General features: G+C 38.3%; 1 protein-coding gene across 3 annotated transcripts in view; it reads left to right on the top strand.

Annotated features, from left to right (window-relative positions):
- The first annotated feature begins 375 nt into the window (after nucleotides 1–375).
- Nucleotides 376–13758, top strand: part of LOC124134214 (CREB-regulated transcription coactivator 1-like) — a 74288-nt gene continuing 60905 nt past the window's right edge. For all 3 annotated transcript variants that reach the window (XM_046498930.2, XM_046498932.2, XM_046498931.2), the window contains exons 1-4: nucleotides 376–542; nucleotides 689–808; nucleotides 977–1087; nucleotides 12190–12251. In XM_046498930.2, the coding sequence (XP_046354886.1) occupies nucleotides 432–542; nucleotides 689–808; nucleotides 977–1087; nucleotides 12190–12251 (404 nt within the window). In that variant the 5' untranslated portion in view covers nucleotides 376–431. The remainder of the gene's footprint in view (nucleotides 543–688; nucleotides 809–976; nucleotides 1088–12189; nucleotides 12252–13758) is intronic.

Genomic DNA, 13758 nt, shown 5'->3' on the forward strand with positions numbered 1-13758 from the left:
TTATATAACGCGGTCAATATGATTTACTTGCTACTGTACACTTAACGAGTCATGATCAATTGCTTATCAATAAGTTCACACGCTAAAATGCCTATCGGTGTTAATCTCATTAACTGTTTCTGTAGCCCGTTTAGACGCTGTGTGGAGCTCAAGTTTGGGGTGCTTTCCGTTTCGTGCAATGAAATATACATTTTGTGGGGTTTGAAGTGTTACCAAATCTTAATATTGAACTGTCAATGTCAATATCAGAAGTACATTCAGTGGCAAATCGCCACTGATGTCTCAAGCTTTCACTACTGCTCTATAAACAGGTGCTAGTGCTGCCATCTACCTCGCTGTCACATGATCAATCGGAGAACAATGATTGGTCCAATGGCTATAGGACCCCCTGCATTGCCAAAATCATAACAAGCTTGTCGTTTTCAGCCATTATGGCGAACCCACGAAAGTTCAGCGAAAAGATAGCTTTACACAATCAGAAACAGGCTGAAGAGACGGCAGCTTTTGAGGCGATTATCAAGGAGGTTACTAGTGCCACGCGGGTGAGTATCGCAGCAATATGTGGCCTAGTTTCAACAGCTATGGCGGTCGGCGGGGGTGCACCCTCGCAATTCGAGACCGAAGTGGATTCGTATGTTTTTTTCCTTCTGTAATTCTCATCTAATACGGCATTCCTTTTCCTTTCTAGGGTCCAGGACCTTCATACCCAAAACAACACTTGCCGATAACGCCAAATCTCGGAGTATATCGTGGTGGCTCGCTACCGAATGTCAACCAAATAGGCGGCAGTCCCGGCATAGATTTGCAGGTAACGTTGGCCTAGATTCTGTGCATGTGGGATACTGATAACACGAGACCACTATAGTAACGAAGATGGCGCCGCGTTTCTTATATTATTACTGATACAAATGTTAATTCCATTTTGCACATTAATGTTCCTATAACAACGGTAATAAATTTATTTGCGTTCTTACAGACCGCCCTGCAGCATCTAGACGACATAAGACATGGCAAACCGAACCTGGTGGACCGAATTCATAGAGTGCGACCGACAGGGCCTCATAGGCGCTTTCCCGTGGATAAGCGAGTATCCTTGTCTACAGTTTACTGAAACGTCAAAACTAGGGAATATAGGATACACTGTGTTTTCTGCGTGTGGATTATGTGATTTCCAACGTGATTGCAGCTGTATTGCTCTGTGACAGATCTTGCAGGTCAGACAGGTATGGTTTATTGCTTTTACTGCATATTAAGCTGACTGACAGCTGACATGACAGCTGACATTGCCAGTGCTTGAAAGTCACTGTGTTCCATCCATCACGTGGAGATAGGTGCATATCCACCCATCTTTCACCCCCTTTGTCTTTCATTATTGACAGGTGAAGACTTTGCATCATCTGCTATGCAACAAACAGGTTGCAACCATGATAAATTGACTTGATGAATGTTCATTGTGATGTAATGTTTAGGTATACACCTCCTGTTTAAGTACAGTATGTGGTAACAATACCTCCGCTTCCACAGTGGTTGATTTGAGATGTCATCGTTCAATATTTCCAATGTTCTTAAATACTTATAATGTTTATTTGTTGTGGTTAGGAAATTGTTATTTTTAAATACATGAAATATCTACCTGCTTACACAAACATTTCCGTTTATGGTTTACTAGCTTGAAGAAACACATGTATGTTATTCTGTGTCACCAAGTCAGCTGGATAAGAACATTGTGATGATGTTAGACATTGTTTTAAGCTGTTGATGATAATCAGTATTGCCCAGAGTGTATACATATGTTATTAACATTGTTCCTGTTAATACATACATGTTTGCATGCTCATGGTATTTAAGAGATGATATGACATTTATTCCACATTATTGATACTACAGCATTTACAGTGACATTCATTTCTTTACAAGGCCTTTTTAATCTATTTGTAAGGTTTTGTTTGTAATGACTTTGAGACCCACATTTTTAATGATCTGGTTCCAACTATAATTCAGGACTGATTGTCCAGTTGAACTATTATGTGACAGTAAGTAGGTGTTGAAGATACATCTGAAATATGACTGTAGAATTCGTTATGGATTTCATGGCAGCCCTGCACGCAGCCAATACATTACTTGTGGTACATTATGCATCAGAAATCATTAAAGGAAGCATGTCATCATTTATCAACATTCTCTGTCTGGTATAATTCATCAAGCATAATATTCTGAAAAAATAACATTTGAAGTCTTCATAAGGGAGCAACCATTTTATTGTCAGTGATGGGTGAATTGTTTCTTAAGATTAATCTTGAAAGATTATTTTTCTTACATATGCCTCACATTGTAGGGATCCCACCCCTTGATAATCAAATGGTTCATCCCCAAGGATTGAATATCTAGTGTGGCAGTCACTGTATTTACAAAGCTCCCATATGCTGGAAGTGATAATAAATCTGGCCCATCCCATTTGTATATAATGAAATATAGCACCTGATGAAGCTTCCAACGTAAACGCTTTCAATTACTGCAGGAGTACCATGTGTTCTGCCCTTTCCTGGTGAATGAATATTTTCTTCATAGAAATTAGAATATTGTTTTATGCTGCAGAAACAAAGTTATGTGTTGAAGTTAACACTATTTGTATCTATATTTGCAATGTTTGTGAAGGAGTAAATATGGTAGATCAGGTTAAGATCAACAAAGTTTAACTAAGTATGTTTTTTATGGGGGCTCTACCAAGGTAACAGCTATAAATTAATAGGGCTGAATGGTTGAATAATAGGGTCAGCTGGGTAAGTAGGTCAGGACTGGTTAACATGGGTGTTGGTGTACATGCATGGGTTTGTGTGTCAATAGGTTGGAGCTGGTTTGAATAGGACATGGTGAAGTGTGTTTAGTGTCCTCCATTCAGGGCGATTGTGTTGGAGTGATTTCCCCTGTAGTATATGCTGTGCTCATACACGGGTTGGCTCTAAAGGGTCCACTAGGTGGAATATTTTTGTTGTTGTTTCAGGGTTATTTTGAGTGGTGACAAATCAGATGTTACATTAACCTGAATAATTGTGAGAAGAAAAACAATGTATAGACCATATAGTCATGGTTTATTTTAATGTACAGCGATGTCTGTATGTTGTCTTAATAGTAAATTTCCCACCTGGGTACAATATGTGAAACCCATTATATATGCTTCCCCCGCCCTCCCACCCCACCTTGATATTGCTGGAATATTGATAAAAGCAGTGTAAAATCATACTCACTCACCCATCCTTAGTGGCCAATGTTCTTCATAGGGTAAATCAGTTTGAACTATGATTCATTAGCATGAGTATGTAATTGTAAATTTGTCACCTTAGCTTCAGATTGTAATTCATTATGCCTTTATGTATGTGGATTGTAATGTACGCCAAGCTCCCCAGTGCCCCTGGATTAATTCAATGTTACTGATGTGAATTAAATATGCATAATTTAAAAAGTAAATGTGATCTTTTTGACAATTTGTTTGCACCTAATGTACATTATTGCAGGAAATAACAGTCTTTGATGTTATGTAACCTTAAGCCCCATTAACAGTGAACATACTTATGTGCCTTGTTGTGGTAATTGGGGCGGTTGGAAGCCTTGTGATTATAGCATTTGCTTATTTTCTTAAAGACCTATGTACGATTCCACGCATGGTCAAACCTATGAATGTCATAAGAGGTGACTAACAGGATTGGATGGTCAGGCTTGCTAATGCATGTAATCGTATCCCAATTGTGTAGATTGATGCTTATGATGTCAATCACTGAATTGTCTGCTCCAGACTCGACCACTGTCATATTGCTTGAATATTGCTCAGTGCACAGTCAATATGTCAATTGACAAGCATTCTCAAGCCTGTTATGGGTTGGCTGGAACATTGACGAAAGCAGTGTAAAACTGTACCCACTCACTAACTGAATCCAATCTGTGAAGGGGGCGGCCGGGTAGCCTAGTGGTTAAAGCGTTTCCTTGTCACCCGGGTTCGATTCCCGAAATGGGTACAATGTGTGAAGCCCATTTCTGGTGTCCCCAGCTATGGTATTGCTTGAATATTGCTAAAAGCGGCATAAAACCATACTCACTCACTCCCAATCTGTGAAGCCCCTGGAGATACTTATCACCAAAGCTGCTATCATTCCACCACTGTTGGCTGCAGTGCAACTGTAGTGACATCTTTGGTAGCATTGAGTAGGATAGTCTTGTGGTTAGTATTTTTGCTTGTGGACCAGAGTTCAATTCTGGTATTGTTAACCCCACCAAATCCACAATCTTCATAGTTTTTGTTTTGGGAAAATTAACATTGATGACATTTGTTTTACTTTTTCGACTTTTTCACTCATTTAGTTTTCAATTAAAAAGGTATGACAATGCCAGTGAACTGTGAATTATTTCGCTTTAAATTATCAACCAGTATCAGGTTTCAAAAAGTAACTTTTATGATTTGCAATAGTCAAACCAGATAATTACTTGACTAGCTTCTCCTAACTGCCCGTTACGAAACATAATGCTAGAATAGTCTAACAAGATTAGGTCAAATTATATGGGGCTGCATGGAATATGAGGGATTTCAAGCCAATATGGTACAAAATAACTCTTGTTATACATATCATGTCATTGGGTAGGCGTATTGTGATGCATCATAAAACTGCCTCATTTATTTGCGAGCACTTGTCATTCAAAGCAGACCTCTATTCTCGATCAGTGTTTTAACAGTGTTGCTGATTGTTGCTTTAATTTTATTTGTCTTGATCTTACATTGAACGTTTGTTACACTTCAATGTCATCAACATTGAGTTCAGTTCGATTCAGTGTGGTGACATGTGGCTGATACTGGCTGACTGTGTCACCTGACGCTCCACACCTTAATGAACTTGTTCAACCTTTTCACATGCATGAGAACAGCTCAACATGCTCATGTCATTTGTGTATTGAGAAGTGACTGTTCATGTATCTGTATGTCGGATATATTTATACTTTGTATAATGGTGGCTTGTTGATATTCCACATGTGTACAATGTATTATTTGTTTATTTATTTAATGCCATACTCAGCAATATTCCAGCTATATGACGGCAGTCTGTAATAATCAAATCTGGACCAGACAATCCAGTGATTGACATCATGAGCATTGATCTGTGCAATCTGGATACGATGAAATGTATCAACCAAGCAAGCCTGGTCACCCGATCCTGTTAGTTATCTCTTATGACAAGCATGGGTTGCTGAAAACCAATTGTAATCCGGAATCTTCACGAGACGTACAATAGTGGAAGCCAATGATCATGGTTGTAGGCGCCGCTCCTGTGAAAGGGCTGGACTATTTCTAAGCTTAGAAGTAAAACCCACTCTCCTAATAACATTGTATTACAAACGGCAACAGACACACTTGGGTATAACCTGTGAAACCCATTCCTAGTGTCCCCAGCTGTGGTATTGCTGGTACATTGCTAAAAGCGGTGTAAAACCACAGCATCAACAGTTCCGCTAAGTCAGTTCTTTGGCCAAAGCAGTTGTGATGTTGAAGGCTAATTGTTTCGTGTTGATCCCCTGCAACTATGTTGACTTTTCAATCAATGGATGGATGTAATAACTACCATTCTAGCGAAATTAGTCCTCATTACAAGCACAAACTTTCTCACTGGTTCTACTATTGGTAAAACGGGAGTTAGGAGAAACATTGTGTAAGGATGATTGGCTAGATATTCCTCGAGTTATGATTATATAACATGCGGCTTGACTTGTCATACCCAGATTCATGTCAAATTAATGCTTTACACTGAACCAGAACATCAATATGAAGTGTCCTGGTTGTTATTTGTCAATATGTCCAGTTTACCCATGACTCCATGTGATAACATTAATATCTACCATGTTTGTGGTTGTATTTTGAAGCACTCTTTGATGTTAGCCGCTGTTTCTGTCTGTCCAGTAAGCTGACCTGGTAATAGCCCAGATGTTAAAATACGAAAGGATTAAAAATGTTGATAGTGGTTCCAGCAGGAATCCTAGAATGGTTTTGGCATTGACCATGTAGACTGCTGAAGAGTAACAAATATGTTTGAAATAATTTCTTTAACCCCTGCCAAAATACTCAGTTTTAACTTCCATCTATTCTTCACTGTTTACAAAAATATCTGATAAAACAATTTTTCAATGAATACTGAAGAGTCATTAATTTGCTTAATGTAAATTCCATAAGATCAACTGAAACATTTCAACGGTTATTTTATAATCATTGTTTCACAATGAAATGTTTTTTATTCATCACTACTGTTAAGAATTATTCTTTATTAAAACAACGAATCATAGTGGCATCAGCATGATCAGTCCAAGGTATTGCCAAGCCGGTCAGATACTGCATATCTGACAATCCACAGGAACACGGGGATCAGCTAATTCCATCCTGCCGTAGGAGGAAGGAAAGTACCTATCTCTGCCGATACATATGCAAACTTCCAGATAAGCTCATATTTGCCTAAAATATGCAAAATATATCACCATTTCCAAATAACTTACACAGTAGCATAATAGCACTGTGCATAATTACCCAATAGTATTTCAACACTGCATAATTACCCAGCAGTATACTAACACTGCATAATTACCCACATCTTTTAGTAACACTGTGCATAATTGCCCAAGAGTATAACAACACTGTGTATAATTACCCAATGGTATAACAACACTGCATAATTACCAAATAGTATAGCAACACTGTATAATTACCCGATAGTATAACAACACTGCATAATTTACATGGAACATTTCTTTACATATATATATTTATTTAAGGATTGAATGTGTATTTTTTTCAGTTCTTTGAGGTATGAATCGAAAAACCTATGTGCAAACTGTATGAATCCCCGTAGCCGATTCTTACAAAAGTTTGCACATCGTTTTTTTTATTCATACCTCAATGAACCGAAAGAAATACTTAGTCAATGCTTATAATTAAATTCGACAACGAAAACATGTAATAGTTTAACCCAAAACAGTTGGTTATATCAAAGCAGACAAAAATAAAGAGATAAACATTCGAGGTGTAGGAATACATACTGTGGCCTGACATGAATCAGGTGATTGTTTAATTTATGCACATAACTTGACACACCCACAAAGTCAGTAACCAATCAATGGAGAGTAGGATTAAAACAAAGTTCATTGGACCTGTCAATCAAGGCAAGAGGCGAGAAGAACTGCAACAGTCAGACTGTAACGAACCAGAACAAATATGTCCGGGAGAAGGCGACTGTTTCAAATGACATAGTCACCTACCGCCAGATTCGAACATAAGTTTCCTCAGAACAGGAAGACCCAGTTGCAAAAATGCTAGTTAGAACTGAAACCCGAAGACATGAAAGTTGTGGAACCGAGGCGAGCAGGACACAAAATGGCGAGGGAGCCTGCATGTTAATGTTTCATTCCTTCTTGGCCTTCAGTCTCAAAGGGTTGTATGGACAAGGAATATGCATGAATTTCGCTAAATGACCTGTGCATGGCGATACACGTGAGCGGAAAAGGAATTCCCTCGACTGTAATATTAGGATTCCCCGACATTCCGTAGTAATAAAAGTAGTCCGCCCTGGTGGACGTGTCTTAATTTTTTACATTCATTGGGAAATGAATGCAATAACATGTGACCAATTCAGCTAATCAGAATGCAGGAATTTCAACGAACACAAGGAAAATTTAATTATTGGTATATGTGGGCATCACGTGTATTATGAACTCTGATTCTGTGAATAACATCCAAATAATAACATGAGTAAGTAACGTTCCCAGAGCCCTGCATGTGGTCCATATGCTGACACACTATGAAAATGCAAAATCATGTTTTCAAGGATCAGATATGTGGTTTTGTGCTCAAGTCAATCTCGAAAAACACATCAAATTATATTCGACCCCCGATCAACAATATTGTTGTGTTTGATTACCTTATGTCTTAATAAATAGAACAACTTAATTTGATTGTTGTGACCATTTTGCCATATATGAATGTGCGTTTTCAGAGTGTTTCAGTACAGTTCAGTTTAAGTCACTATTCAGTTTAAGTCACTATTCAGTTTAAGTCACTATTCTCGACCCGTGAAGATTCCGGGGTAGAATAGGTCTTCAGCAACCCATACTTGCCGTAAAAGGCGACTATGCTTGTCGTAAAAGGTGACTATGCTTGTCGTAAAAGGTGACAAACGGGATCGGGTGGTCAGACTCGCTAACTTGGTTGATGCATGTCATCGATCCCGAATGCGTGGATTGATGCTCATGATATCAATCACTGGATTGTCTGGTCCAGACTTGATTATTTTCAGACCGCCGTCATATAGCTGGAATATTGCTGAGTGCAGCGTTAAACAACAAACCAACAAACAACAAGTCACTATTCTCATCAGGATGTGTATGCCTTACAGCTCAGGCCATGATTGCTCCTTCAATGCACATGGTTGGCCAATAAGAGACAGATTAGTTCCATGAAGATGAACAGATAAGTTTGGCATTAGGTCAAAGGTCATGGCCAAGTGACCTGATTATTGTACTTAGTCCTTGAGGGGTCATTGCAGAGTTCAGTACCCAGATGGTGGGACAGACCAAGCTCCTTGCACTATACGGCTGTAGAGGAGTATTGACAAATGGCATTGATTTTTCATTATTCATTCTATGTTGTGTTGATTTATTTCCCATACTTGTCCACCTCAATCATATCTGAAGGAAACAGCTCCTTTCATGAATCCAGTAGAATGTATTCAGTATTTGTTTATGACAAGAATAACATTGCTTTAACTGCAGTTAGCTTTTGAGTAAGTTGGTTGATTAAAGCAATATTTGAAGAAACTTTAAAAATGGCATGAAATTATTATTCAGGCCCTGCTGTAGGTTATGTTTGATTCTTTGTAGAGTTTCTTATGAAATATTGAACTATTCTTTTTGATTTATTTATGTCCTGAAGTAAGATAATAAATTGCTTATTTTGTTAGGTTAAAAAAGTCTAATGTTATGAACCTATGCTTGGGTACTCGACCTTTGATAGGGAATGTCCAGGTCATGATATCAATAACTGGATTGTCTGGTCCAGACTCGATTATTTTACCGACATGTCATATAGCTGTAATATTGCTGTGTGCGGCGTAAAACAACAAACAAACAAACCAACCAGGTCATGAGACAGAGAACTAGGAGCTGTTGCCATCCAAATAGTATTTAGTATTACAGTGCGGCTGACTCACTGTGGCCAGATAAGACACTATATCTGATGAGTTAACCTCTGGAAGGAGGACTTAGCTCCTCCCCAATTCTAGCCATGTTGACCACCAGACCAAAAGTGGTGGACTTGTTCAGTTAGCTAGCAGATTTCTCACCTGCCATCGGGGCGGTCGGGTAGCCTAGTGGTTAAAGCGTTCGCTCGTCACACCAAAGACCCGGGTTCGATTCCCGACATGGGTACAATGTGTGAAGCCCATTTCTGGTGTACCCCACCGTGATATTGCTGGAATATGGCTAAAAGCGGCGTAAAACCATACTCACTCACTCACTCACCTACTCACTCACTCACTCACTCACTCACTCACTCACTCACTCACTCACTCACTCACTCACTCACTCACTCACTCACTCACTCACTCACCTGCCATCTTTAGGGCAGGGCTTAAATCAGAAAAGGTCATATGTGACCAAAGTACAGCTGTTAGGTCAAGGTCACAAAGTATATGTGGCATTTCCAATAAGATGCCATTTCCTGTAGATATTTAAATATAAAGTCTTGTGTATGTAGTGGTTATGTTATTTGAGTACTTATGTATGGCAAATAAAGTGATATCTGTGAAAGGTCATTGTGACCTAATTCCATTGAGAATTCCAGCTGTGTGAATGCAGTCTTTAAAAAATGAATCTGGACCAGACAATCCAGAGATCGACATCATGAACAACAATCCAATCAATTGATGCAATTGATCCTGATCACACGATTCTTTTAGTCACCTCTGATGGCAAGTATAGGTTGCTGGGTGCCTACTGGTGACCTTCAGTTTAACGTCACTGTTTGTTTGTTTGTCAACGCCACACTCAGCAATATTCAAGCTTTATTATGGTGGTCCTTACAAGTCTGGGACAGACAATCCAGTGATTGACATCATGAACATCAATCTACACAACTGGGATGTGATGACATGCATCAAACCAAGTCACCAAGCCTGACCACCCGATCCCGTAAGTCACCTCTTACGACAAGCAAAGTCACCTTTTAACTGTGTTTAAGGCAAGCATGGGTTGCCAAAGACCTATTCTACCCCGGATCTTCACGGGTGCACTCTGCTTGTGACGTGTATTTCCACTAACCATGGATATAATAATATATGCATGTAACTTTCCTATTGCAGTAACTAGGAGCATAGAACCTTCTGGTAAATAATTGTACTGCATTGGGAATGTGCTGTCACAAACAAGAACTGATGTCACGAGAATGGATTGCATGTGATCTACATATTAAGTAACAAGACAAATATGACTTTTTTCTCCATCTGTTGTTTCCAAACACAGTTCTATGATGAGACTGATGCTAGGTGCCCCATTATGGTGGCTGGAGGCAGGATGCTTTCATCTGGTTTGAGGTTGTAGTCACTAAACTGAAGGATGCATGTTTGTATTAGTCATCACAAACTGGTAATGAAGGGACTGCCTCTGTTATGGCAGGTACTGGCAAACACCTTGTTCTTGACGGCAGTAGGAGCTACACTGCACACCTTCATTGCTACCCAGATATAATTAATAATTAATGGTAACTATGACAACTAGGAGAATCTGTGAAAAGCAGTGGTCAAACAAATTACATCAACCATAATTACTTTCATGTAGATGCCTCCTTCCACAATGTAATACGTTCTGTCAGGTTTAACAATTGTAGCATATGTTTGCAGTAAATATCTTGTCAAGTGAGTTTTGAAATAATACCTCTTTTCTGAGGTTTTAGTTATTGTGGTTATATTTGTGTGTATTTGGTTTGAACATATAGTTAAAATGTAACATGAATGCAGAAAGTAATGGTGCCAGAGGTGTTCTATTGATAATTATGAAGTATATGAACCGACTATGCATTATGAAGTATATGAACCGACTATGCATTATGTCCTGTTTAATAAATACATCAAATTAGGCTATGTTCGAAATGTTTGAATTATATGACTAGGGACGAGATGCAATCCTATCATTGAAAATAATAATGTATACTAAACTCAGGACGAGTACAAACAGCTACACAAACACACATGTGTTACTATGTAATCTGTAACAATGTCACCTCACTTGTGACTGAAAGACGCGTTGGAACCAGTGTCAGTCATTTGCCCTGTTGGGCATTGTGATGGGTAATGCTGCTGTTAGAACAGTTCACCAGTTTGGTTACAGCAAATGGATTCAAATAACATCATCATTAGATGAAAAAGATCTCTTATGAACCATCTTTGTAAGTCAGTCGTACTACATTTACATCAAATACAGGACGTCCAAATGGCCATCACAATAAGCATGGTGGGAGAGATTTCCAAAGTTGTTAATGAACCTGTGGCGATTACAAGTGTTAGTCATTACTGATCAATTGCCCATTGAAAGGTGATTATAAAGATGTGTCAAATAGATACTTAGGTAACTTAATAGGCTGTACTAGCTGTAGACTGTCACTTCTCAGTCTGGACAAGAATGAAGTCCATAGTTTGGATGTGCATTTCTTCGTTTTGTTGATGGGTCTAAGTGAGTTTGTTCTTAAACGGACATGCAGTCAAAATTTCAGACTTATACCAATGTAAGCTTTCAGCACTAAGTTAAAGATTAAAGAATTTCAATAATCATAATCTACGCTTCTGTATTTATTCGTGCCAGAGAATTCCCGGGTTTTACCCAGGAATGTAGAAGTAGTCCATCAGTGTTTACGTCATTTCAAGAAAACAGTCTTGTGAAAAATGTATAAACATCAAAATGTCGTTTATGCACTTACGAATGTCAGTTTTGCAGTCTTGTGACCAACATTGAAAAGCCATACATCGTGAAAACTTTACATTAAGAACTTATTGGTAAATGTACCAGATGTAATAAGCATGTGTTGTGTGGAATAAGTGCTACACGAATGTACACGTTAACCATCATGTCTGTTCTTGGTTATGTGCTTGTGGTGAACTTTCCTTAACGAGTTTCCAGGCTGACTGCTCTCCATATGGATCTACATACCTGTCCCCCCCACCAGACACAAGCTGGCGAAGGTAAGAATTTTGTGATGAGAACATTATTAAGGATGGAGCCAGGAATTTAAAAGTGAGGTCATTATTTTGTATCTTTTTTCAGCACACCAGGACCGATGAGCTTTAGACTTGGTGCGTTGTCCGTTGTCCATGCATTACATTTATGTCCAGATCAGTTGAATGGGCAGAGCCTGAAACTTCAGGAGGAGGATCATTATGTTGAGACTTGTACATACTTGTGTTAAAATCAACGTTGCAGTTGTTAAACAAAAAAAAAAAAAAAAAACACCACTCAAATTTTGAAATGTTCTAGAATTTTTCTCTAGAAAAGCTCAATACCTTGGAATCTGTATCATTGACATGATGTTTAGCAATTTAGTGGAATTCTGATTTTTTTCGGTTAAAAGCAGTATCCATTATGAAAAGTAAATTTGAAAAATCAACCTGTAAGAATTAAGAATCTTCTTTTCAGACTCCACAAGATCCAGAGATCTGAAACTTAATCAAGAAGTGTGGGCCAATAATATTCCTTTGATTTGTTCATGGCATGGCATGTAATATTTTTTTTTAAGATATCTTTTTCAATATTGATTAGATCATATAAAGAAAAACTTACGTTCTAAGAAACTGCACATTATAGGGATCTGAAACATTGACATGACATGTAGCAACATTCAACTTCAGATTAGCTGGGACAAGTAAACTTTAAGAAGTTAAGAATCCTGTCCTCAGAAACAAGACCAGGAGATCATGTAATATAAAGTTCATTTTGATTGCTCCTGGTGGGTAACAGATCTTTGTCGCTAATCTTTTGTAATATATACATTATTTTAATGTATGTGCAATTTTACTTTTTTCAAAAGCTTTCCTCTCAAGTGCTCCTTTCTGGAGCACTTATGCTCATTGACATTGTAGTTATTTTTTCCAAATTAATTTAAGGTTCTGCATGTCACACTTTGAAATTTGTTTAACCGATATTATCATTTAGTTGTTATGCGACAGATAGAGTTGGTCCATATCAGTGTCACACGGTGTGGTTGCCGCAATATTCAAACACCAACATGTTGCAACAGTAACACGATGGAAAAAACAACGCCAAATGATTCACTATTTACTGTATCAGCAAATCAGGGGCACTGTTGCCACAAAGGGAAACATTGTGTAATATTTGATATAGTATATGTATATATATTGTTTATTCAATACCTTATTTGGCATATCAGTCAACAAAGCGTATACAGAGTTTCAAAGGGCAAGCAGGGCAGGGCATGTCAATCAATGTTTTAAGGCATATCATGTTAATTATTGTTTAGCTGATATTATGATGTGTTTGTTATTGAAATGGAAAGGCTGATAACTTTCTGGAAATGACAGTGGTTATAGTCAGGCCAAAGATCCAGATTCATGTTGGAGGTAGCCAGCTGTGATCATATGACTGCAATGATTTTGTAGGGACATTCAACCAAATTCCCTGATTTTAGTTATTTGGCCTTTGGAAGTGCTTTAATGGTAGTATCAGTATTAAAGA

The sequence above is a fragment of the Haliotis rufescens genome, unplaced genomic scaffold, assembly GCF_023055435.1.
Source record: "Haliotis rufescens isolate VD_foot unplaced genomic scaffold, xgHalRufe1.0.p SCAF_1, whole genome shotgun sequence".
Classification (NCBI taxonomy): Eukaryota; Metazoa; Mollusca; class Gastropoda; order Lepetellida; family Haliotidae; genus Haliotis; species Haliotis rufescens.